Genomic DNA, 25,453 nt, shown 5'->3' on the forward strand with positions numbered 1-25,453 from the left:
TTCATCAGCCCTTTCAGGTGACTCACACGCAATGCTGTGAGACCGTGGTTTCTAGTATATCAGTAAAGTGTGCTCATGACTACATAAGCAGTTCCCACTTGAAGCAGACATTGCCAGCTCATACTATTGTGTTCTTGTTTACGAGTTAAGTTTGCATGTCATTGAAATATATAAAACAAGGAAGTACCCATCACCATTGGAACCTCATTTGCCAGTGGCAAAATATGATAATTGTTTTTTTACCCTTTTATCTGGCAACAAAACGGACACCTTTTTTACAAGGAGTCATGTTTGCATAGACCACAATACCTGCAGTCGTATCTGGCAACAAAACTGACACCTAATAATTGTCTCGGGACCAATCAACTTCAAGGACAGTGCATACATTATCAGAGTTGTGTTTTTTGTTTGCATTACGACCGCAGGTATTGTGGTCTATGCAAATATGACTCCTTGTAAAAAAGGTGTCAGTTTTGTTGCCAGATAAAAGGGTAAAAAAACAATTATCGAAGTACCCATCGTTGAACGTCCAACATCCCCACCCCCGGGTGACCCCCCCCCCCCTTCTTGCACGTCACAACCCCCAGGCCCAACCTGGCTACCCCCCCCCCCCACCAGACACGATGGGCAGCACGTGGCCTCCAGCCAATCTGAACGTAGTGAAATGACAAGCGTTTATTGTATACTAGCGGGAAGTACCGGCGTTGCCTGGGCGAAAAAGACACACACACGGCCTTACACACACACAGACATCGACTTCCACACACACACACATGGAGTAACACACACATCGACTCACACACACAAAGATACCGCTGATCAAAAGATGCATTCACGTGACTTGTGCTTCTAACTCATTTGTACTTAAACAGCTCGACATCACAATAGCTGCAACATCTCAGACCTTGCCATCAGAATACAGAGAAAACAAGAATGTGCTCCGATTTTCATAAATATTTCAGAGGATTCATATATCTTTAAAGCTTCACACTGCGTCGGTCACCTGGGACCTAACACTGACCAGCTCCTCGGGGAAATAATCCAGAGGTGAAAACCCAGTGCCAGCCTTTTTCTCATCTTGCTTTCATTGTGTAAGGAACAATGGCAGCATGCGATTCTAACAGCGATGGCCTTCATTCGAGTACGGCATCTGATAGCTGCGTCTGCCAGAAAGCTGGCCACCACTGATTACAGCTCACGATGAGCACACGTAAAGATAAAGGTGCAGCGCTGTAATTGCTTGCTATGCCACTGCTGGCAGAAGGGCCTCCACGAGATGGTGATACAATGAGCCCCACTCGAGGATATTTTGGCCTACTCTTGCACGCCGGCCAAACGTTTTCGAAGTGGTGGGCCACACAGACACTTTAACCCCACCACTTGTGGACCTGCCGATCACCTAACTGTGGTGTAAATTTCGATTTAAAGCTTTCGTGACTGCAGGGATTCATATTCATCATCATCATCAGGTGTGAAAACCACAGCAAGAAAAATTGAAAAAACCGCTACTTTTTTCAAATTTTCTTGCTGTGGTTTCCACACCTGATGACGATTGATTGTGTTGCAATCGAAACGTCGTGCGAATTGCATTGTTTTATTTTTTATTATATCCCTTCTACGTGACTTTACCTAAAGAACCAATAATAACTGTGGTGTGCCCATTTAAATTGCTGGCAGATGGGAGGATTTAAGCAAGTATACAAAGAAAATGATGAGGAAAAATTCTATTGAATTAGCTAAATAGTCAGGTACCTATTATTGTATACATGTCATTTTGAAACACAGGAAATGCTGTACACTGGCAATGGTCATATTCACATTGCACTACAATCACACAGCTGAATCAAGGAAGCATGCATGTCAATACGTACATTCCGCTGCTGTAAAGTGTTTAAATACTAACATTTGCCTCTTTTGAAATTGATTTTTTTTATAGGAATGCAAGTGATATGAAGCAATTAATGTTGCTTGTATCCCATTGAAGAAATACCACTGATTAAAAGCAATACAACTACACCAATAGATAATACAAAACAGTCAGTATGACCTTTCACATGAACGCCACTGCAGAGGACGTGTAAACAAGCATGCACCTCTCAGATCAGCTATCATAACAATCATCAGTGAGGCACGCGAGGTTGATGCACCATATTTGAGTTTCATGATTATGGTGATCAACACATAACAACTATAAATGTAAGAAAGCTCCCCCATATAGCCACACCAGACTTTTGGGGGAAGTGCTGTTGGTGAGCACCTAATGAAGGCTAGCACGGCACACAAGGGGGTGAGGGGTGGCCAACACCACGGCTGGCCATCTTTGTGGCAATGTTTACAATCACAACAGGTACTCAATTGAGGCTGAGTCGACCAAGGAGAAACCCATGACCGTTTCAGATGATCGTCATTGACGATGAAGGACGCAAGCAGGAATCGAACTCGTAGCGCTAAGCTACCACTCCGTCATGTAACATTACAGGGACATGCAGTAATACATCAACATTATAGATATACACAATACGACTTTACACATAAAATAGCATAAAATACAATAAAATAACTTGTCAAAAGAAAAGAAAAACAATGCTTGCACACTTATTGCAATGGCTTAATTTTCTACACATCCGTACATAATTAGTACTGGATGTTAATTCCACTCATCGATATCCCAAACATGGAAGTTCTTCTAACCTGACAATGCAGGGATTCTTCAAACAAACCAACGCTTCCATTTACAAACTGTGTAACAACGGAATATTTACCATTTGTAAACATTATATGCCGAGGTTATAAGCAGGATAATGGCACGGACAAAACTGCAGAAATTAGAACAATTCTTTTAATACAAACAGGAACCAAATCATCACCTAGAATCATGAAAATTCATCCAATCATTGGGCGGCTTGAGGGTGTGAATTAGTGCATGCCATCACACGCCTACTCATTTCCATTACGTGTAAATGTCATACCCCTGGGGAGTCATGTATTTTGAACAAAAAATACAAATGTTTCGTATAATAAGTGCAATATCTGGCGTTCAATCATGTCGCATACACACTCCCCGGGTGGCAATGTTCCACCTGCACCTCAGAGTCTAGGAGGGGACAGGCTGTTTCTCCCCAAGGGCCCAAAGAATCGCTCAGAATCTCGGTGGAAAGGCAGTCGTGACAGCATCTTTCCTCAAAAGATAAACATGCTCATGCATGCACAAACGCACTCGCACAGAACACTGTCAGCCGCGTCCGAGAAGACGAGGGTTGGGCTGTGGGAGTGATGTTGACACCGAGAAGAAATAAGTTTTTACGAAGGTAAGGCAAAAAAAAACCTCCCTCTCAGTGTCAGCATCACTCATGCGAGGAATGTTTCTTTACTGTGGAGCCCACACAACAGAAAGCTAATTTCTAGCCAGTGGGTGAAAATAAATGAATCTAGCGAGTATTTACTCGGCAATAATCTATGCGTTGGTTAAAACACGTAGCTATGTTCAACAAGGATTCGGGCGTGCAAAGATCATTTGGTATTTCTGCACGATAGAAGCAAATTACGTGACGTTATATTTAGATTAATGGGAGAGAAAGTTGCACAAACGAGATCGTAAATGAAGTGACGAAAAGAATAAATAACCAAATTGATCTGTGACTCAAAATCGTGACAATGTATTGAGTCGCTGTGCATGTAGGTCAATCATTGCATGCCTGGTAGTTACAGATCACACTTGTCTTGTGGCAGGCGCTCCCTTCTGGTGCACAGCTGTTTTACCCGATGAGCCAGAAGAACCCTTATGCCCCTGCTTAATAATATGGGCAAAAGGAACGTGGTTCACCTTCTTACAATATGACTCACCCCAACTCTGTAGAGTTTTTCATATTTTAGAGTATTTCCCACAGGATAGTGTGCTATTTGCAATCCTGTAGCCAATTGCCAAAAAAAAATCACATCTCTCACCCTTCCACTGGTGCGAGCCATAAAAAAACAGTTACCGAGGAAAATGCAGGAGATTAGTACTGTTAAGTCTTTCATAAATACAATCCCTAATTCTAGATTTGAAGCTTTCGTGACTGCAATGATTCATATTCTTAGGTTTTTTTCGGTAAAGTCACGTAGGTAAAGACATTAAAAAGTAAAATAAAATAAAAATAAAAATCACGACGTTTCGGAGGCAACACAAGCTTCCGTCTTCAGGTGGTACCGTCACAGCCACGCATTTACTTGATACAGCTATCGTGGCTGTGACGGTACCACCTGAAGACGGAAGCTTGTGTTGCCTCCGAAACGTCGTGATTTTTATTTTTATTTTATTTTACTTTTTAATGTTTTTAAATACAATCCCATTTCCCTGGCTGGACAAATGTCTGGCTAATAATTCACTGCAGGTAAAATACTGAGGGGGTTAAGATGTATGCACGTAGAGCGAGCCAACTGTGCTCATCGGAGGTATGGGGGGGGGGGAGGAGCAAAGATGGTTCTGTACTGGATTAAATGTGTCGTGCTTATCTTACCATACTGCCCACAGCTATTCATTTGGAGAATCTAAGTAATTACGGACAAAGGGCACGTTTGATAATCTTGGTTGACATCAGAAATTCTTAGCTCCAGGCTCATGGCAGGTCTTCAACGCGATACTCTGCCATCGATATAAGACGGAAATGTACGTAGAGATGGCTGTCAATATTGTTCATGGGAATGGTCTTCAAATTACAGAAGTCTGAATAAGTGCAATCCTCATCTAAAGCGCACTGGATTAGGGAGACCCCCTCCCCCCCATTGTGAATAGGAAGATGGTTCCCTTTTTGCGAATAGCTGATACTAAAAGCTGAGGAATGACTGCTTGGGGTGGGTGGTAGCATTAATGGAGCTGAGAAAGGGCAGCTATAGCAAGGTGGAGGAGAGGAAGAAGCGCAACAGCGTAGGTAAACTTTGTGACAAAACAGAGGAGAGGTCAGAGGGTAGAAGAGGTCAGGGGGTTAGTGGGTGTCAGGCCAATGTCTGCTGCCATCAGTGAAGGTTAGGTAAAATTCGTATTTTTGTTTGACACAAAAAAAACATGTGTCTTTCAAATGTAGCTGGAAAAAACTATTTACTTGTTATTTTTAACATCTAACATGTATTTTTCTTTACAATAAAACAATGCAATTATTGCATGATGAAAAATACATTTAGCATGATTTAATTGTTCATGTGGAAATAGAAATACTTAAAGATGAATGGTGCTTACCTGAGCTCCATGTCTGCCCCATCCTTTAGAACTAACATTGCACATGTAACATATACAGCGATTTGTCAATCAACTGCTGGATAAGGGCCTCCCCCCCCACCCCATTCCAAGCAGGTTATGGATGTAATTTACCGCACTTCCATACGGATGGTAAAAAAAACCCCCATCTTAGTGGCACCTCATGCAGGGGATAGCACTAAGAGTGGCATACAACAGCTTACACGATTAGCAAAACTGTCCCAACCTTTTTGCAGGGCACGTTTCAGTTGCGTGCACCGCATCGTTGCGTTACTGCGCACGGAAGAGGGCTCTAGCGAGCGGGGGGGGGGCATGCTCCAAGGGATGGCCTCCGAGACCCTACAGTCAGAATCCAACGCCGTCTTAGCCCCATCAGGGACAATTGTATTGTGTCTGCGTCTCCCTTATGACCTCGGGTTACAGTAAGGAAGGTGAATGTGCATTACGTTATTCTATCAATCTACAATCTCGGATAGATGATAGTTCATTTTAGTAACCCAGAATGTTCCATACCCTACACCTCTCGAGTTTAAAAATGGATATCAGTTTATTGGGCCCTTCCTGCCAAAATAAATAAAATCTGAATCCAATTAGTCGGTCTTCAATGATGCACCAAATGATAATGTATTATGCTCAAGATACATACATGCATTGAATCGAGAGTAAGTATATGTAATTTTCAATTTGTACACCGAGTACATTGATTTGGTCATATTACCTCTCCGGCCAATGAAGGGGCTTTAATGCACCACAAAGTCAAAAAAGAATAGATTTTTAAAGTGAATTGCAACCACAAAACATGACCATTCATTTAATTTGGATGGGGGCAAATCGTTACAGACCTACGGCACAATATTCACATTTTTTTGTAGCATCACAATCTTTAATTTATCTACATAAACATATAATCATCTGGACACTGTCCTACATGGAATCACCGAGGTAAAGGGGAAACATTAACTCTGCTTGCAGAACTGCATAGTTTGACAAGTTCCAGAAGCTCTGATCAGTAGTTACAAATATACAACCAGATGTTCTCTGGTTGATGCAGAATGTACTGGATCAAGCTCAATTCTAAAATTCATATTATTGAAGAAAACTCCTACACATGTTCATAATTGAGAACATCTGAAGAGGAATGGCTTCACAGCACTGAGTGATGCTGTCCAACAGCCTTGCTGTTCATTGACTGTATTCTATATAACAGCCTGTATAGGGCACCGTAGGGCATTTGACAGTTCCTAATCATTAACAACATTTATGCGAGATTTCCCCCATGCAATGTAATCAGCTCCAATAATATCCACTTCCCTCCTTTAGTCTCTCGTCACAGGCTAGCCAGAGCTGTTAAAGCAAAAAGAAATCAAGTGTAAATGGGCAGGCTACATCACGATAACCGACCAGAGATGAGCGAAAACATTAACTAGATACTGAGATAAGTAAAAGAAGCAGATGGAGACAATGGAAGAGATGGCAGGATAAAATCCAATAATTCGGAGGCCACTAACAGGCAATAACATCTGAGGAAAGGAAGTAATGGAACTCATATAGGTACTGTACGTACATGGGGGAGGCCTTTGCCCAGCAGTGGGAATACACAGAATCAGAATATTTGTATGGATATATGTTGAACTTCTTTCACACCGTACGTAGCCAACCGTGCTCATCGGAGCTAATATGCTATTTTTCATAGATGTCTAGTCGTGGCGGGTCAAAACTTACATCAACAATACAAAAACATGATAGTGCAAAGTATAGGAAAGGTAAGCAAATCACTAAAAAAGATATACTGATAAAACTAAACTATTGTATTTTCCCAGGTAAAGCCCACACAACTATTAGCTTCCTTTTCAGAAGCGGCCTGGCCACAAATGATAGCTCAACGAAGTGGCTTATCATGTGGAAAGGTATAACAGCTAAATAATCTAAATGCATGTTTTTAAATGGGGACAACAGCAGCTCTTGATTAGACCTCCATTGCAGGTCCTCAGTTTGAAGGCAAAGCCATAGGCATGTAATGATTCGCCCCCTCGCAATTCAATAAACTGTTTACATTTGGGATCATGATTCGTTTCACGACTTCTTTTACAGGTTGAATGTAGCACCTCTAGCGGCTACAGTGGGTCACGTGAACTAATAGCAACGCTTAAAAATAAACCATAGTAATTGTTACATGCATGTATCCTGAGCATTAATAACCAATTAAATAGATCAATCGATAAGATGCCTACCGGCGCAGAGGCATTTGTTTATACACATTTCATTGAATTTCATGGCCACGAGTTCATGTAGTTATTGTGCTGGGCCCATAATTATAGTTGGTGTGTTATGTCCTAAGCCTCCGGATAAAGCTAGCACTTATACAAAGGGTACGTGGATCACAGCACACTACTCTGTTCACACTCTCTGTTGCACCATTAATTCTAAGATGACTATATATCTACCATCTGGCACTGCCAGCACTTGGTTAGAGATGTGTGGGTCATGGCCATTATTGAAGACATGTCTTTTATCATGGAGGTCATTTTGGAAAAACTGCAGGCCTTTTATCTGCTGGCAGAGCCAGTCCTAGTTTGGAAGCGCCTATGTCACGACTACTTGTATACACTATGCGTTGCTGCGCATACATTCCTGTGGACTGCAAGTTTTGACCTGTTGGCGAAACAAAACACTGCCCTGTTGCCTTGTCAGTAATGCTAGTGGCTTTACCAGGGATTTTGCTTATAAAGGTGACGGTGTGATGGTTGCCATATGTTGTCTAGCTTTGTGCTTCACCAGTCCACACTCTCGGGTAGGGGTCAGCAACCTGCGGCTGTGGGGCAATCACAGAACGAGCTACGGCGCAAAACACGTAGTAGGTGTAGTGTGCAGAGAACAGCTCACAATGTCCCTTGCTTTCAGCTCTTTCGTCCACCTCATTGCTAATGTTTGCTAATTCAATTAGTCAGCATGGCCGACCACTGACCCACTGCTGTGATTTTTTTTTACTTGCTACTGATTACACTTTCTTTTTTTATATTATGCAGTGCATTTATAATATATAATTTTAATCTATTTGTTCATACTTTTTTATTCACTTGCAAGTTTCCAATGACGTTTCACTCTACGTTTGTCTTTAGAAGTGCCAGATGCAAGATCCGTTCATTCACCAAGTGAGATTATGTAAGATTGAGGTATTGCATCTGGGTCACGTGGTGTTACAATTCAAGTCATGTAATCGACAGAGGTGGATGAGGAACGGACCCCATCTGGTGCATTGTTTTAGGACACTGAAATGTGAGATAATCTAATTATTTTCAGCCATTTGTTAATCCACCACTGGATGGTCTCCCTAAGCCATGGGGTTTTGTTTACCATACATTACAACGTTGGTCAGTGAAGATTGGTCAAGGGGTGCCCCAGAGCCGGTTCAGCTGGGAATCGAACACAGATTCATAGTGCAGCGCACAAACCACTACGCTACTGTTCCAGCGCACAAACCACTACGCTACTGTTCCAGCGCACAAACCACTGCGCTACTGTTCCAGCAGGTGGCTCAGGCGTCAGGGTACTTAGCCAGCAACACTGAGATCCTGGCTTCAAATCTGAATGACAGCCACCTCGTGATTAAACCAAGTTCTGAAGGGTAAGACGTTTATGGTCGTGGCCTTGTAAGCAATTAATGAAAAAAAACCAAAGTGACCTTGTCACGTAAAATGTTTTAATCGGAGCAATTCCTGTGAAATCATCCATAAATGTATATGTTGGGGCATTACTTTGCAAATATGACATTGATAGACTAAGGATATGCCCATTGCTGAATAGAATTCGACTTTGGGCATTATGGCTAGTCCATAACAAGCGTGCCAATTGATGGCTCCACCAAGCTCCACACCACAAACCTGGATGGTGTCAATGTTACCAGATATAATTATACTCGGGGTGTTTCCAGGGGCCAGCTCACAAGTAGTTTTCACTCCATGAGAGAAACTCGTGATTGAATAAAATATTTCCCAACAAAGTGTTTTCTATTTTGGTCAACGGTGATTATGGGTAGACTATAACCATCAAAGCATGATAATGACTACTCCAAGACCTGCACACCAAAGACTGATGAGATTAAATTAATGACTGAATGAAGACACGAAAATAATGTAGTAATGTTACAAGAGACAGCAGTGGACTAATGAAAAACAGAAATGGTAAATTTATTTATATGTATAAAAACAAGTACGGAGTTCACCAATGGGCTGACCTGATCTAATTGGGGGGAATAAAATGTCTTGCCCATGATCCCAACATGTAATGACTAAGAGTTAGACGATATTTTTGGCTACTCACATTGACTACTCTAGAAGAATTACTACATTAAATGCCGTGGCCAAACACTTGACTGATATCCCACAGGTCGTCAACCAGACTAACACGAGGATTAAAATAACAGTTGCTGGCACGAAATCTGGATGACGACGTAAACGTGGGTACGCGGATAACGGGGGAGGGGGGTCACCTACCTCTCCAGGTCATCATCCTGCTCGTCAAGCTCTTCGCAGGACTCGGCGCCGGTTGTGTAGTCCGTGTCATAGTACGACTCCTCGCCGTCGTGCTGCTGTGCTTTGGGGTTGCGCTTGCGCCGCGGCCGGCGCTTCGGGGGCTGGCGCGGCTCTGACGAGTCGCTGCTCAGAGGCCGGGAGGGCTGCGAGTACTTCTGGGGGAGCGCCAGAGCCCTAAGCAGCACACGCGACCACCACCACCACCACGACAACCAAACATTATTGTGCATTTCAAAAGCATCTCCTTTTGTATGGCTGATGTAGATGCAGAGAGCAACAAAAATACATTTCACATTCAGGTGGTCAAGCCAGACAACTTCCTCAGGAGCAGCAGAGTGTATCACGTCTTCGTTTGATGCCCTTCCCCCGGCACCTCCGATTAGCAATGTTGGCCAAGTACGGTGCCAAAGAAGTTCAACATGTCTCTTTCGTATGTGGATCAGGCATTGCGTGTTGTATGGTCTGTTGTGGATGACCACAGTCGCACACTGGAGCATTTTTATTTTACATCAGGGATCTGCATCTGCCATGGTTTGTGCGGATGCAGTGTAGGGTGGAACATGAACTTCGTAGAAGATCAAAACCAGGGATCTTCTGCGCTTAAGGTAAAATATATAATCACTTGTAAATGTCAAGCACTGTCAATCCACCGCTGGATGAAGGCCCCCCCTTCCCTCACACCGTGTCAGCTGTGGGGCTTGATTGACCATACTTCATCATACTGGTAAATTAAGTGTTGGTTGTAAAAGAGTGGCAGTGACAAGGGCTCAGGACCGGTTAGGATATCATTCTCCACTATGTGAGTCATTCTAGATTTGAAGCTTTCGTGACTGCAAGGATTCATATTCTTAGGTTTTTTTCGGTAAAGTCACGTAGATAAAAAATGTAAATTAAAATTAATAAAAGTAAAATAAAAACAAAATTTAAATCACGACGTTTCGGAGGCAACACAAGCTTCCGTCTTCAGGTGAAACCGTCACAGCACGATAGCTGTATCAAGTAACTTGAACCGTCACAGCACGATAGCTGTACCGAAAAAACCTAAGAATATGCGAGTCATGGCCAGGAATCAAACTGAAGAGAATGGAGTTCATAGCACAGTGCCGCAAATGATTGCGCCACAGCTCCACGCATAAAGACGTTGCAACACGTGCATATAAACATGCAGTTCGCTTCTGCACAAGGGAGGAGCAATGATGTGTATGCCAATGGGCACTTTACAGTGGGCTGAAAAACGCAGTAGGGAGCAGACTATTAAGGGAAAAGCTTAAACAAATCCAATCAACAAAATGTAAGTGGTCTTTTGAGGAATGTGAGGAATCTAATCATGTTCTGTGTGCGACCAATCGTGAAGCTGCAACATCGCTGCATATGTGCTGCTTGGATTTTCAGACTTTAGTTATGAAAAAGCTTACATGTTGCTAATTAGGAATGGAAACCAGACCAAGTAGTTTGCACAAAAAAGGACACTTGCGGACCGAAATGAGGCGTAATTCTCCGAGGCCTTTTCATAATCTTTTTCGCATTAGATCCACAAAGCGATTCAATTTAAAATCTACCCTAAGGAACCCAATGACACAGTGTGTATTCAGAAAAGGAATAGCCTTTAGATAAGGTATATCGCGTAAAAAGACGATGTTCAAGAACTGCTGCATATATATTACATTAACATGAATTATCTCACTTTAAAGTTACGGACACGCATTAATCCGACATTAAACAAAGTAGAAAATATTATTTACAGTACATATCCACATAATTGGCTGACAAAACAACATTTTTAGATAGAAGCCATAATCGGGATATAATGTTTGGGGATTTTGTAAGGTGAAAAAGGCATTTTCTTTTAGCAAAAGCTGCTAAATATTGTACTGTCCGTTAAACAAAGTGAAAACAGGTTTCAGCATCTTCTGAAGTTGAGTCAACCTGATTTTGCCATGGCGAGATGACTCAAGGATTTTGTAACATCTGACAACGGACAACTACGTCAGTGGCTTTTAACTGCCCCCCCCCCCTCCATAACATTCCACAACCCTACGAGCGGTGAAGACTAAAAAGTAAACTATAAACTATTTATTTTACCAGGTAAGGCCCACTGAGATTTCTAGCAATTTTTCAAAAGCGACCTGGCCACAAATGATTACTCAAAGAAGTGGCTTATCATGTGTAAATGTATAGCAGCCAAATACCATTAAACGCATGTTTCTGAATGTGGAAAGAAAAACCGGAGGACCCGGAGAAAAATCCAAGCAACCACGGGGAGAACAGGTGTTAGGGTTGTGATCGAACCCACGACCTCCTTCATACGAGGCGAGGTAGTTAACATCTCACCAAAAACGGGCAACAATGAGAACAAATCTATTCCAACTGATGGGGGAACCTGCTTCTGCGAATACTACAACCACAATGCATTTATTGAAGTACCACACAGCCCAACATAAATGGATCATCGTATTGGCTATTAAAAAATAAATTACCATTTTAAGTAAATTTGTATGACATTGTTGTTATATGTATGTATTTATTTCAATCTTGATTTGAAGCTTTCGTGACTGCAGGAATCCATACTCTTTGGTTCTTTCGGTAAAGTCACGTGGGTAGAAAATAAAATAAATCACGACGTTTCGACCGCAACACAAGCGGTCGACGACGTGACTCTACCGAAAGAACCAAAGGGTATTTATTTCTCTTCTTGGTTCTTTCGGTAAAGTCACGTAGAAGGGAAGTAATAAAATAATAAAAATAAAACATAATAAAACTATTCTCACGACGTTTCGGCCACAACGCAAGCAGCCGCCCTCAGGTGAAAACCAGGTCTGTCGAGGCGACAGCGTCTGATACGTGGAAAATGGCATGCCTTTAATTAATTGTGGCTCAAATACATTTTTCAAAAGAAACATTGGCAAAAATGTTCCTTTTAAGGAAAAAAATAATGAATATCGGTGTTATTCCACAACCCTGTATTAGTCTCAGGACCACGCACAAGAAGGTATTATTGATATCCTGGTGGATAAATCTTTTTTTTTGACGAAGCAGCTTTCCAGGCCTCCGCCAAATGCTTTCATCCTATGTTGGTTGAAGAATCCCAATTTTGAGGATTCAGGTTTGGAGGATTGTTTTACTGTAGACCAGAAGAGCTGTCATCTTCCCTAAAGACTTGCTGTCACACTTTGTGCACTCAATTGAACTGCCACGACAGAAACGCAATTCACATGCAGAGCTTAAACACACAAGTTGTCCCGATTAGATAAGGGTTTTCAAAACCCCCATCCTCACGACCCAGCAAGGGGTCCAACCTTTATATGTACGTTCACCTTATCTGGTCAAATACAATTTAAGTCATTACATGCTGCACATACCTGATGATTGGTATATACGACTGGAATGCAGTGCCAAATCAAATCAAGTCAAATTTAGAGCTGTATCTTACTGTGGAACACACGAGCTGTATCTCAACTTGAATCACCATTCTATTACGTGAGATATGTTTACCATTCATCAGGCGTGTACACTGTGTAACCACTTAAGTTTGTACTTGGACAGCATTCGTAAATGTTGAAAAGTAGATGAGTTATAAGGTATGGAATTTGAGAAAACTGGACCTAAACAATGACATTAATATGAAACATCAATTCTATTGTGATAAACACTAACCCCAATACATAGTGTCAATATACTATACTGTATTGCATAAACCTACGTTGTCTGAAACCATAACCATCCCAAAACATTGTTTTTGTTTCAATATTTCACAAATCAATCAAATAACTGGGAGCCTTGACACAGACACACAAAGAGAGTGGACGGGTATGGACAGTGATTGTTGCTCTACGAGCATTCAGTGCATTAATGGCCAGCATAGTGAAGTCCTTGCAGCAAGAGAAGTGACTGGGCTTGCTAAAATTAGAAAAACCGTTTTAGGCAGGTCAAAAAATATTCCCTCTAACAATAAATATGCTTGTTTTGGCCGTTTTTCGAAATGTGTGGCTGCAGGTTTGTTTCAAAATGAAGTCATGGACCATATATAGCCCATGGGCCATAGGTGGCCCACCGCTGCATCATAATGTAAATTTAACATACTGCAGTTAGAGTAAATTTTAAAAGAGAAAAAAACTTGCGTGGCATCCAGCTGAACAATATGCCACCATGTGCCTTCGAGTTGGTCGTCCCACAATGCAGCAGTGTAGCAATGGTTATTATCACACTGTACTATGAACCTAGCGACCCAATTTCGATTCTCGCGCACGGCTAAGATCAATTAAGAATTTATTAACCAGACCTGGGCCTCCCCTAAGTGGACTCGGCCTTAAATGAGTGCCTGGTGCCGTGTATAAACATTAGCACTCGCATGCTACTGGCCACTCCACCCCCTCGTGTGCCATGCCGGCTGTAATAGGTGCTTGCTAACATCAATTGCCCCCGAACAGTCAGTTAAAAGCTATGTAAGGGGACCTGCCTTTTTTGGTTCCACATTACAAGCTGCCTTACCAAGCAGCTGAATTCAATAACAGGCGCTAGTATAAGTTTGCAAATGGGTCGCGGAGCATATCTTGATCTCGTATCAACTCGGGCCATTCACTGTCTATGTATAATAAATAAAAAAGTTATACCCCTTTGACATTATGACAAGGTGAAGACGGTTGCACACATTTCAACATTGGGATCTCATTAATGTGCACTTTTCTTATTAACAAAGGGCTCCGAATGAAACATTTTGACAGCACCAGACAGCCTACGCGTGTCTGAACAAAAATAATGTGCATTTTTGGGTTTCGCTTTCCTTGAAGTAATATTACAAATTAAAAAGAAAAAGTGCCCATGCTGTACAAAAGAAGCTGTCGCACTTGTGTTGGGAGAATTGAATGGAAGAAAAAGCACCAGAAAAGGTCCAATACTGTTAAAGTGCGGTCAGTGGCGACAGCTAATAAGTAATATTGAAAAAAAAAATTAAACATGCTTTAATGAAATGTACCATACTAGTAATGGAAGAACTCCACGACTCCAGGGAGTGGCCCCGAAGCTTGCCATAACGAAAGGGACCTTGGTGATTTACCACCAACGTCAGTTGAGCGTGGACAATTACACCCAAGCCGAAACATAATATAAAAAATTATGTAATTTATTTTTATTTTTTATTTTGAATGATAGAATATAGTATGGTCATCGGTATGACATAAGTATACAAAGTCTGCAGTCGATACCACATTGGGAAGTGGGTAAAAATTGAGTTACAAGATTTGAGGATACGACAACAGACAGTGAGTTAATAAAAAGCGTGTAACAAGGAGCTCGTCCCGTGTGTGCAGTCCACCTTGCTGATGACACTTACGAGGGTTCAGGACTGTAGGACGGGCCGTTAACGGGCAATACAGACTCCAACCTCGACTCATTTCCATCTCCTTGCTTCATCAGGCCATTGCCTTTCATGTCCATCACTTCCCCTCCTTCCACTGGTTCCAGATTGTTGACCTGCCGGAAAAAAGGGGGCAAACACCAAAGGTAATGATTAAAATCTTTTTTGCCTTCTCATTATTAATGAATGATCACGAAACACTTCAGTGCAACACATCGAAACGTCTAACAGTCTCGAATAGTCTTCTTGATTCTTTCGGTAAAGTCACGTAGAAGGGAAATAATAAAATAATAAAAATAAAACATAATAAAATCATTATCACGACGTTACGGCCACAATGCAAGCAGCCATCCTCAGGTGAAGAACAGGTCTGTCGGAAAGACAGCGTCTGAATCGAAATATAGTCTCGAATAGATTCATCTATTTGGGACGCGACCCTCAATTCTAAGCTGCTTGACGAGTCACTTAACTGCATTCGAAATCTGCAAGCAATGCATCCCACGTGATAATTAGGTTGTGTAATATCTCGATACTATTGTTGTAGTGTGATGAATCGGTATGTTGTTAAAAAGCATTTCCAACCATTGTAAGAAATTGTGTAATGCTAACTGCATTCTGGACCCAATTCAGTCTAAATGTCAAAGACCTATAACCTATTTGATCACGTCTTGAAAATGACAGCTTGGTGTTGATAACAGGCAAACCACATATGTGGAACGTCAATTGGACTATAAATGATATACAGCACGATACCTACGATAATCACCCAGGAATGTCTGTCCTTAATGCTCGTGATGTCACTTCACATCGACCAGCCCCCCTCATTAATATTCATGAGCAGGTGACGTCCTGCAAATGGACACCCCCACACCCCTCATTAATAATCATGCGCAAGTGAGAGATAATCTCTGTCCTTATGTTAATGTTCATCTCTCCCAAAGAATAGGTTACGTCCTCCACGTGGACCCCCCCCCCCCCCCCCATTCATAATCAAGGTGCCAAGTTGTGCGCTCGCCGTGGAAGATGCTCGGTGATCTTACATTGACATGCTAATTTTTACCTGGCAGCCCTTTGATTGGTGGAAAACCCACCACCGCCGCAGTCGCTGACCACCACTTACATTAACATTGGCTGCTGACATTTGGGCTACGCCCATTTCAAACCTTTATACAGTTTGTCTTTAGAAGCTAACCCCCCTTTTCCTGATGACGACCGCTTGTGTTGCAATCGGAACGTCGTAGTTTTTTGTTAATTTGTTATTTCTTTGAACCTATCTACGTGACTTACCGAAAGACCCAAAGAACAATGGATTATAACCTTAAAATGAAATAGGTCTGTGTCACCGCGCCCTTACAAACTGCGCACGAATGGATGCAATGAATATCACGTCGCGGTCTGCTTTTCGCTTACAAGTTTTAGATTTACTGCAATACACCCATCCTTGGATGGGAAAAAGGCTAGTAGTTCAATATTTCCCTACTTATTTCATACTCCATAAACTGTCACCAATTATCTAAGTAATAAACATAATCCACACAAACCAAAGCAAAGAGCAAATCCTAGTTTTATTCATTTGAGTCTGGGCTACTTCTGAGCAGCATTTCCGATAACTTCCTCTAAAAAATTTCTAAACATTTCTTGTTCCATATGTACACGTTAAAATAATACCTTTCAGCAAATTCGGAATCTGCTGCTGATACAGTATCCTGTCTTTTGTGCTTCTCAAGAGCACTCAGAAATAATGAGAGAAAAAGTGGGGGCATTCAAGTGAAAAATCGCAGCACTACCACATTAATTGTCAGTTAATGTGCATCTCTAAAGCACCACGGTATTGTTTGGTTAAGTGTACCATATTGTGCAACCTGAAAAGTGAGCAACGTTGTCTCCAACGTGTGATGTGGTTTTATCCCATTGTAACAATGACCATTCAGATATTGCTATGCTTTGCACAGCAGTCTCCAAATATAGTCGATTTCGGTCGTTTGCAAGGTTATTGATGAATAACTATTGACAGGAAAAAAATGTGTCAAAAGAATATGGAACCATTTCTGAAAATACTTAGGAAGCATGGAGAGATGTATGCTTGGATTACAATGAGACAGGAAGACAACGGGTGGATCAAAGAAGCAACACATGCAAGACATCCTGTTGACTGTTAAGTGGGTTTGGAAAGGACACATCGCTATGATAGGTGCTCGCCAATAGATGAGCCTGGTGATGGAATGGCAGCCACAGGTGGTAACACGGCTGAGAGGATGACCGCCAGAGACAGAGCAATAAGATGAGATTATTATGGGCAGGAGCAAGATGGATTGTGGGATTACAGGAACCATGAAAAGTAGGATTGCCTTCATAGAGTCGTGTATAGAACATGGCTGATGAGCTATCAGCTGTGTTACAATTAATGAATCAGAAGTTTGCTTTAAAATCCTATTGATCCCAATTACATTTTTCATACTTTCAACCGATATGCGCTAAAATAAAGTAAACATATTAACAAGTTGGCTGCAGCAATAAATAACATTTATAGCATTGCAAATGCAGAGACTGGGGTATTGATTGTAATCGACATTATATATACAGCAACCCCTACTGAGAATGTACATGAAGGGGCATGAATGATTCACAGGAGAAAGGGTTTATACGAAAGACGAAAATTTGAAAATTGCCACTTTTTCAAATTTTCTTGCTGTGGATTTCACACCTGATGATGATTGCTTGTGTTGCAGTCGAAACGTCGTGATAATTTTTATTGTTTAATATTTGCATTATTTTATTATTTCCCTTCTACGTGACTTTACCGAAAGAACCAAGAATATGAATCCCTGCAGACACGAAAGCTTTAAATCAAAATTTAAATTATAAACACTTTTTGATGAATGAAATCAAATTTCCGCGTGAACGAAATTTCACATGGCACGTGTAATGAGATCAAACAGTAAGCACCTGGGAGGCAGCGTCATCCATCCGCGACAGTGTCACAACATCCCTGGTGCAACAATAACGCCTCCACATCACTCCTTACAAGGTTAATTATTTTAGTTTTAAATAAATTATTATTCAATCGTTTGAATAATTATGTTCTTTATTGTTCATTGGGTATTGTGAAAATTTATAGCTGGCTATTTCTAAGGTAAGAAGTAGAGTTGGAATTACTGTCCGAAGCGGACGGCTCGACGCATGTGGCAAGGTGCGTGAACATTTGCATTGTGCGTGAGCATGTTGAGTACTGTATGCGTTACATCGTCACACAAAAAACATACAATGTATATAAATAGTTGTCACCGTCGATTAATTCACGCCATACTACCTTCCAACCAATGCAGCACTCACCTGTAAGCCTACCTATCTGAGCAAAAATCTTAGCAATGTCAAACTGCACATAGCCGAAACATCAACCCCATGTTCTGAAAAAGGCCACATTAAGTAAACCGTGCATAGCCTAAAAACTAGAGGGGGTAACTTTCACCGATAAGACAGCAGTGTGAGGGCCACCACACATTTTAAACCATTGGGGTTTGACAGCAGGGTGGGGAGTATTCTCAAAAGGCCACCAGGGGCCACTAGTGGCCAAGCAGACCTTGCAATTAAGGACATTGGCCTCAACACTTGTTCGATCAAACCATGTTCGGCGAGGTTTTTCTGTACTGTAATGTTTTGGTTGAGTCGTTGACAAAGACCTCTCTTGAATTAAGACTTGAAGGTTCATTGGGTTATCACCTGGTTAAAATAAAGTCAATCGATATCAATCTAGCGCAGGTAAAATTGTATTTTCAAAGTAAAAACCTTGCAAAGGGATGCACACTACACTAACTCAACACCATGACATTTTTGATGCAAAGTATTGTAAAAAAAATTGCCAATAGGCTAATGACATTTTGCTAAGACCCAAGCTTTGTATTTAAACTCAGTTGCAGTAAATCATAACAACCTTGTATAAAAAGCTGAAAATAGTCATTCAAGAAAAGTGCACCGCTTCATGCACCATACCGGGTACACTGGTTTCTTCCCCACCGCCGGCAGCGTTTCATGCCACAGCAAGCAAGTGAAGAGCAATAACATGCTGACGGCTTTAAAACCCATCCAATGTGTACCATTCTGCTGGCAGATACAGCCTGTTCTATGTTAGTCAAAGTATTTCAACAACCACGCCTTTCGTATAACTTACAATAGTCCTTTCTGATCGTCACGGTAAGGATAACTTTGAAAGTTTGGCAAGATTCCCCAAGCTTTAAATTGCAACTTGGCAGACTACAGTAATAGGTTTATATTATACGCACATACATAGTTCTTTGTCAATCTACAGCAGGATGAGGGCCTCCCCACGCCAAGTTGGTCATGGGGGTTACATGCCCATGGTAAGATGCAGGTTGGTGAAGGTGAGCAATAAGGATGTGAGATCATAGAAGTGTAGTGCTATAATGATTTTGCTACACTGCCCCCAACGTATAACGCCCTCGCAGACTTTTTTACATGGGAGTTGCCCATCCAAGAAATATGCATATAAATGTGTCATTAACCGACCACCACCCGACACAGCCAAATACTGTAGTAAGGTTTGCCAGGTGTTGGGAGTAAAACGACAATATTTACAACTAGCCTCTAGCCTGTCCAAGGACAGGTGTATATTGCAGTTCATCTGAAATATTCAATCGAAAATAATGACCCGCTCATGATTATTAATGAGGGGAGGTCCACATGAGTGACGTCATCAGCACATGACTATGAATGAGGGGGGTGCCCCATGTGGAGTGACGTCAACCGCTCACGATTATTAATGAGGGGTGCGGCATGTGTAGTGACGTAACGTGCAGGACACATTCTTGGCTTATTATATTAGTAATTTGAAATTACTAATTTCATTACATTACGCGACCTAACCCAAAAACCGCTATTATGCACGTGTAAAGATCACCTTATTAACTATCTACAGATGCTATACAGGAGTGAGGGACACACACTGGGGAATGGAAGAGCCAAATGTTGGGAAATACATGGGATACAAAAACGTTGCACCATGGCCTCAGGAAAAAAATAAGCCCAGAGTAGGTGTGCCAATGGGGCCAGGGCAGCTCGCACCTATCAAGTTTGAGAACAGACAGTTCAGGCCAGAGGCCAAAAAAGTCAGGGCAGGAGAAAATGTCAATATTTCTGCTTCCATAATTGGCTTTAAAATTTAAAATGTGTTTATGCATACGTAATGCAACAACGCACATTTAATGTGCACATTAGACTTTATGACATTTAAAGTGCACATGAGTATAATACACATACAAAGTGAGACACAAATGTCAGTTTTACAAACTCAACTCTTGGTGTTGAATGTCAATGCTAAGATAATCAGCTGACAAAGGTGGCACCGAGTGATGGTGCTTTCTGAATCGATCTCAAAAGTTGACTACAAGTACCTGAATTTTGTTTTACCATAAAACCCTATTTACTCATGTGTGGAAGAATTAGTAGGAATTATGACATGTGCTCATAAAACAAGTTTCCCTCCTATGTAAACGAAATTGTCTTGCTGTGTAACAACATTTGTGGTTTCTACCAAGCACTCACGTGGATTTCCACCTCAGAGAATGTATATCGCTTGGTTGGCATTGTGGATTTCAAAGCTTTTCTGTATTACTCATGATGGCATGTAACAAGATTTTCTAGCAGTTAGCAATGTAAATTCTGCAAAAACATAAAATGTACCTAGAGCATTTGTGATCTGCCTTTTATATAAAAACAATTCCTCTTGCACCTTTTGTAGAACAAACTTTAAACTGGCAGTTGTGAGCTGATTATTTCAACTGGTAGTTAAAACGTTGGAGTTTCTACAAAATCACGCATCTGCTTCATGGAGGCGAGCATCATAATATCAGTGGGCTCTTTACAGGGTGGGGCTGTAATGACTTGGTGGAAATGGCACACCAAACTCCAATATCAGTGGAAACATTCTGCCATGCTTAATGGATTGCTAAATATTGTCCAAATGTAGTGCAAAGTAGATAGTAATAAATTGTGGAGCGGAAATATTTCATACAGCAAATTCCAGCAAAACTTGAACTAGATCCCAAGCTTCGTGTCCAATCCAATATTTTTTTTCATCTGAAAATATCTACCATTTGCATGGAAAAACCAGGTGAGACCAAGCATATTACAATTTGTTTTCATTGTCACAAATAGTATTTGTATGAAGAGAAACACAACCATAGACAGGGCTAAAATGGCTGATACCGAAAGAGCCATTAAAGTGCATTATTTCAGAATAGTTCTTCAATGTGTGATTGGGATGTAGAACTTAAAAACATGTTGGAGACAATAAAAAGCACAACCGCAAAAACGTGCACAATTGAACTCTGGAAGTCTCTCACATCCCAGTCCCGTGACTTGCCACAGTCAGTACGCCTTCCCAGGTTTTCCAATCTTTTCCATTCACAGACAATTTAGGCTGCGACATTTGACACACATCTGATGGTGATCATTCATGAAAACTGCACCATAGGGGGTTCTGTAGGCTGAAGATGAAATTACATGGGCAGCTCTGGATACTTCAGGGTTCTACTAAAATATAATACACCAAAACTTGAACAGCAAAGCAGTTTGGCTCAAGATTATCGGCAGCGGAGTCTCTCGTGTAATATACTCATCAGTTTCATGCCTGAATATAATATTACAGGGAACCTCCATTTATACATTATCCTCTAATCAGCAAATTCTATTTTCTGTGTATAGATCCCATAGGGTTCGTGGAAAAGTCTGCATTGCCAACAGGATTGCGGCTGGGTTTTTTTAAAGAAAAAAATGTCGCAATTTGTTGCTTTTTTTTACATTTTTGACCAGTTCCCTATTTCTGTAACATGTGAAGCACGCAGCTATACTCGCTATTTGCATCGTGACCTATGTACCCATGATTGTGACTAAGATCTGCACTGTATAACATCTGTACCATGGAAGGAAGCCCATTCAATTGAGCTGTACCGCTTATTGGGCCCTTCCAGTAGATTTGTGGTTCCATGGCAGTGCGCTTTGTTACGATGTCTAATTTCTGCACAATCCTGTGTTAACAAATGTGAAAAAGGGGTTACAATGCTACCGTGTAATTTTTCGAGCTGTACCGCGTGTTGTTCTGCATGATGGTGGGAATTCAGTTGCGAAAAGGAACTTCCAGCAGATGAAGCAAAACGTGGCCCATCGTCCTCAACATGCGGTCGAAACCGAAAACACATTGTAGAGCTATGGTTGGTAGCGCCAACGTCTATTAAATTTTTTAGTTAGAATCACCATCCCGCCCCTATGTGTCATATAGCTAAACAACAAGATTCACCGCAAACCATTGATGTGTATTGTAGTACCACTTGTTGCCTTGGAAGGGGGTTTCTTTGCCATCATCGGCTTGGCCCACGAGAGAAATGAGGTGAACGTTGAATAAACAAAACCAGATCGATCCAATGCACAGATTTCATGGCTGGACGGGGAAAGCTGCACTCCCTGATGTTACATACCGCACGGCGGTTTCAGACCCTCTGAAGACCATGGCAGTCTCAAGAACAATTAAACTTTTGGCTTTTTGTTCACAGAATTTCCAGGAATGGAGACAATGTGAAACAAGTCTGTGCCCCTGTCATATCCTCCATAATAGCAACGTTATTGCGTTGTTACTGGTATTCATCCTATTTGTTACATACATCACATTTCCGCTCCTTATCCCTCCTAGCATCCCCTCCATTGGAAAACTCCCACTTCACATCAAACAGACAACTTCGTTCCTCCCTTAAGACTCATTGTTATTCACTCGAGTATCTCTCTAACTACCCTCCTGACCTCGTCCTTAAAACCTTCACCACCCTCCCCCCTTCCTAACCTCACCAACCCTCCCTTTCACTATCATCACCCTTCCCTTGCCATCTCTTCCTCAACACTCAATACCGCCATCCCTTTTCCCCATCAGCCAATATTAATATACAATGTATAATTATTATAAAGTGCTTTGAAAAAAGCGCTGTATAAAATCCGAGATCAGACAAGATAAGGTCCCAAATGCAGTTACATGTTTCATGTGGGGTCAACACGACTCATGCAATTCTTAGAATCCTCTGCATGCAGCTATATACAATGGCCGGAAACGTCTGTTCGAGTTGATTTTAAGTCCAACATTCTGATCTGTACAAAAAACACAGACATGACTTTAGATTTTGACAGTGAAGTTGACATCTCAGCTCTTAGTAATTTTGTGGAATCCAAAAACCCATCCAGCTTATGTCTCCTGATCACCTTCTTACATCCCCCTGTATTATGCAACGCCACCTAAACATTTACATTCTATACTTCCTTTTGCACCTGTAACCTTGAACTTCTTTCGCACAGTACGTAGCCAACCATGCTAATCAGATGTGGGGGGAACTAAACAGAAAAATCAGTTCTAAAGAAATTGGTAGCAAAGGTGGATGGAGTAAATTTCTATACAATGATATCAAGTTCACTTTAGGAAGAAAACTGAGCCTTAGAATACAAAAAACATCCCCCCCATATCCAACTGTAACATAAGTGAGCCAGATCCAGCACTATTAATCCTAATACCATCATTGACATACCCGCAAAACAGAGAACATTTAGAGAGAAAACCATTAAAGATTTAAGTGTTAAAAAGTCAATACATGTAATTTAGTGTCCATTCAGTACCACTTGTTTTATATATCTTTTAAACGTTTTATTTGGAGACTTCTGGACTTACATTGTAAACCGCATTTTACTGTTATTAGGCAGCTCGAAGCATCTCCCCGTAGCAATGTGCACTTTATTTATGCCAAGTAATCTATTTGTGGAACTGTCTTTTTCTATAGATATACAGTACAAATGGTCAGATATGGTGACATTTAATTGTATGTATACCTATATACCTCAATCGCCAGCGAGTCGTATTTCAAACGCTAACAGTTTATGCGTATCACACAGGTTTGGCTCAGATGTATCGAAACTGTTGGCCACGTTAATGGGTGCCTGCCAAAAGGAACGCGACATTTTCATTTCTGGTTTAAGAGCTGAAAAATGCAGATGGCACACAGTGCCTTAAATCACCTTAAAGGTGAGAAAAACAATGACACATTCCACAGCGCCCTGCAACGCAGTAACTTGGTCGACTGGCTTCGCCAGGTGCTGTGTGGGGGGATGGACACCACGTGGGTTTAATGCCGTCATTCTTTACGAACCTGAAGTTCTGGTTTTTTTTTTTTGGCACGAGGAGCCCAACCTAAGCTGAGTAAACAAAGATGAGAGCGCCGCAGTAGTTGAGTCAACAGGGCCAAACAAAGTCCACGGAAACCCTGACTTAAACAACATTTTTCTATATGCCGTGTTTCACAATGTTTGTATGTGAAAAAAAACATTAACAATGAAAGGTAGGATTATTTATTCTGTAAAAAAAAAACTCTGATTTGTAAAAAAAAAATTACGAGTAGGAGGGGGGCTTACAGTTCGGGCGATTCTTGACGACATGCCCTGTGGGCTACCTGCCAGACTGTACTTTAAAAGCAGAAGCTTTTGTAGCACTAAAGAAAGAGGCTGGGGTTGAATGATGCTGCTGCGTTTGTTGTTTTCATTCAAGGATTAAGAAGTGCAAGGACATTAAATTGCAGTGGGTTTTTTTTTCCCATCACGAGGCCTTTCCTTGTGTAGACTTCACTTCAGTTGAATTTGAACACACCAATCCTCCCGTAACAGCATTTCCATCACCACAACCATGCAAATAGTACAGGATTAGTATGTGATCAGTATTAATTTGGAGCTTTCGTGACTGCAGGAATTACTTTTTGGTTCTTTCGGTAAAGTCACGTATAAAGATCAGTACTTGATCAACTTGACTACAAAAGTGCAGGATGGTCCAGATGTCACGTGACTCCCAATTAATTGACCCCTAACATTTGTTTCCATTCTATATTCATTTCTGTTTTAAATAAACTTAGTTTTTTGTTAAAAATTACGTTTTAGAGCATTGCATGGGGGTTACAAGACGTCTGCACCAACCCTGTAGATTGAACTTTGAAGTGGACTGAAACGGACCTTATACAAAACACTAGCAGGCTGAAAAAAACACTTAAAGCTGTACAGTTGATTAATTAATACATAATAGATTATATCAGTTATGTATACTTTTAAATGTCGTCAATGATAGAGGACAACCCCAATTGCCACCATCAAGTATTCATTCCAAAAAAAAATTCAGTCGTAGCTTATCTTGACTCGGTGCACGATTGTAAGGCAGATTGGAGCTTGCCATACAGCTAGAAAACAAGTGTGAATTAAATTACCAACACCATTTACAACGTGTTGAAATACATCGTCACCCTTTCT

The 25,453-nt window shown here is 41.3% G+C and overlaps 1 protein-coding gene across 3 annotated transcripts in view; it reads right to left on the bottom strand.

Moving 5' to 3' along the window:
• The window catches only part of OCLN (occludin), a 48,320-nt gene that overhangs the window by 11,253 nt on the left and 11,614 nt on the right, over nt 1-25,453 (bottom strand). For all 3 annotated transcript variants that reach the window (XM_061558022.1, XM_061558021.1, XM_061558023.1), the window contains 2 exons: nt 15,095-15,234; nt 9,727-9,939 (listed from right to left, as the gene is read on the bottom strand). In XM_061558022.1, coding sequence (XP_061414006.1) covers nt 9,727-9,939; nt 15,095-15,234 — 353 coding nt within the window. The remainder of the gene's footprint in view (nt 1-9,726; nt 9,940-15,094; nt 15,235-25,453) is intronic.

Source organism: Lethenteron reissneri, chromosome 24, assembly GCF_015708825.2.
Source record: "Lethenteron reissneri isolate LAM-NWPU_2019-01 chromosome 24, ASM1570882v1, whole genome shotgun sequence".
NCBI classification, from domain to species: Eukaryota; Metazoa; Chordata; class Hyperoartia; order Petromyzontiformes; family Petromyzontidae; genus Lethenteron; species Lethenteron reissneri.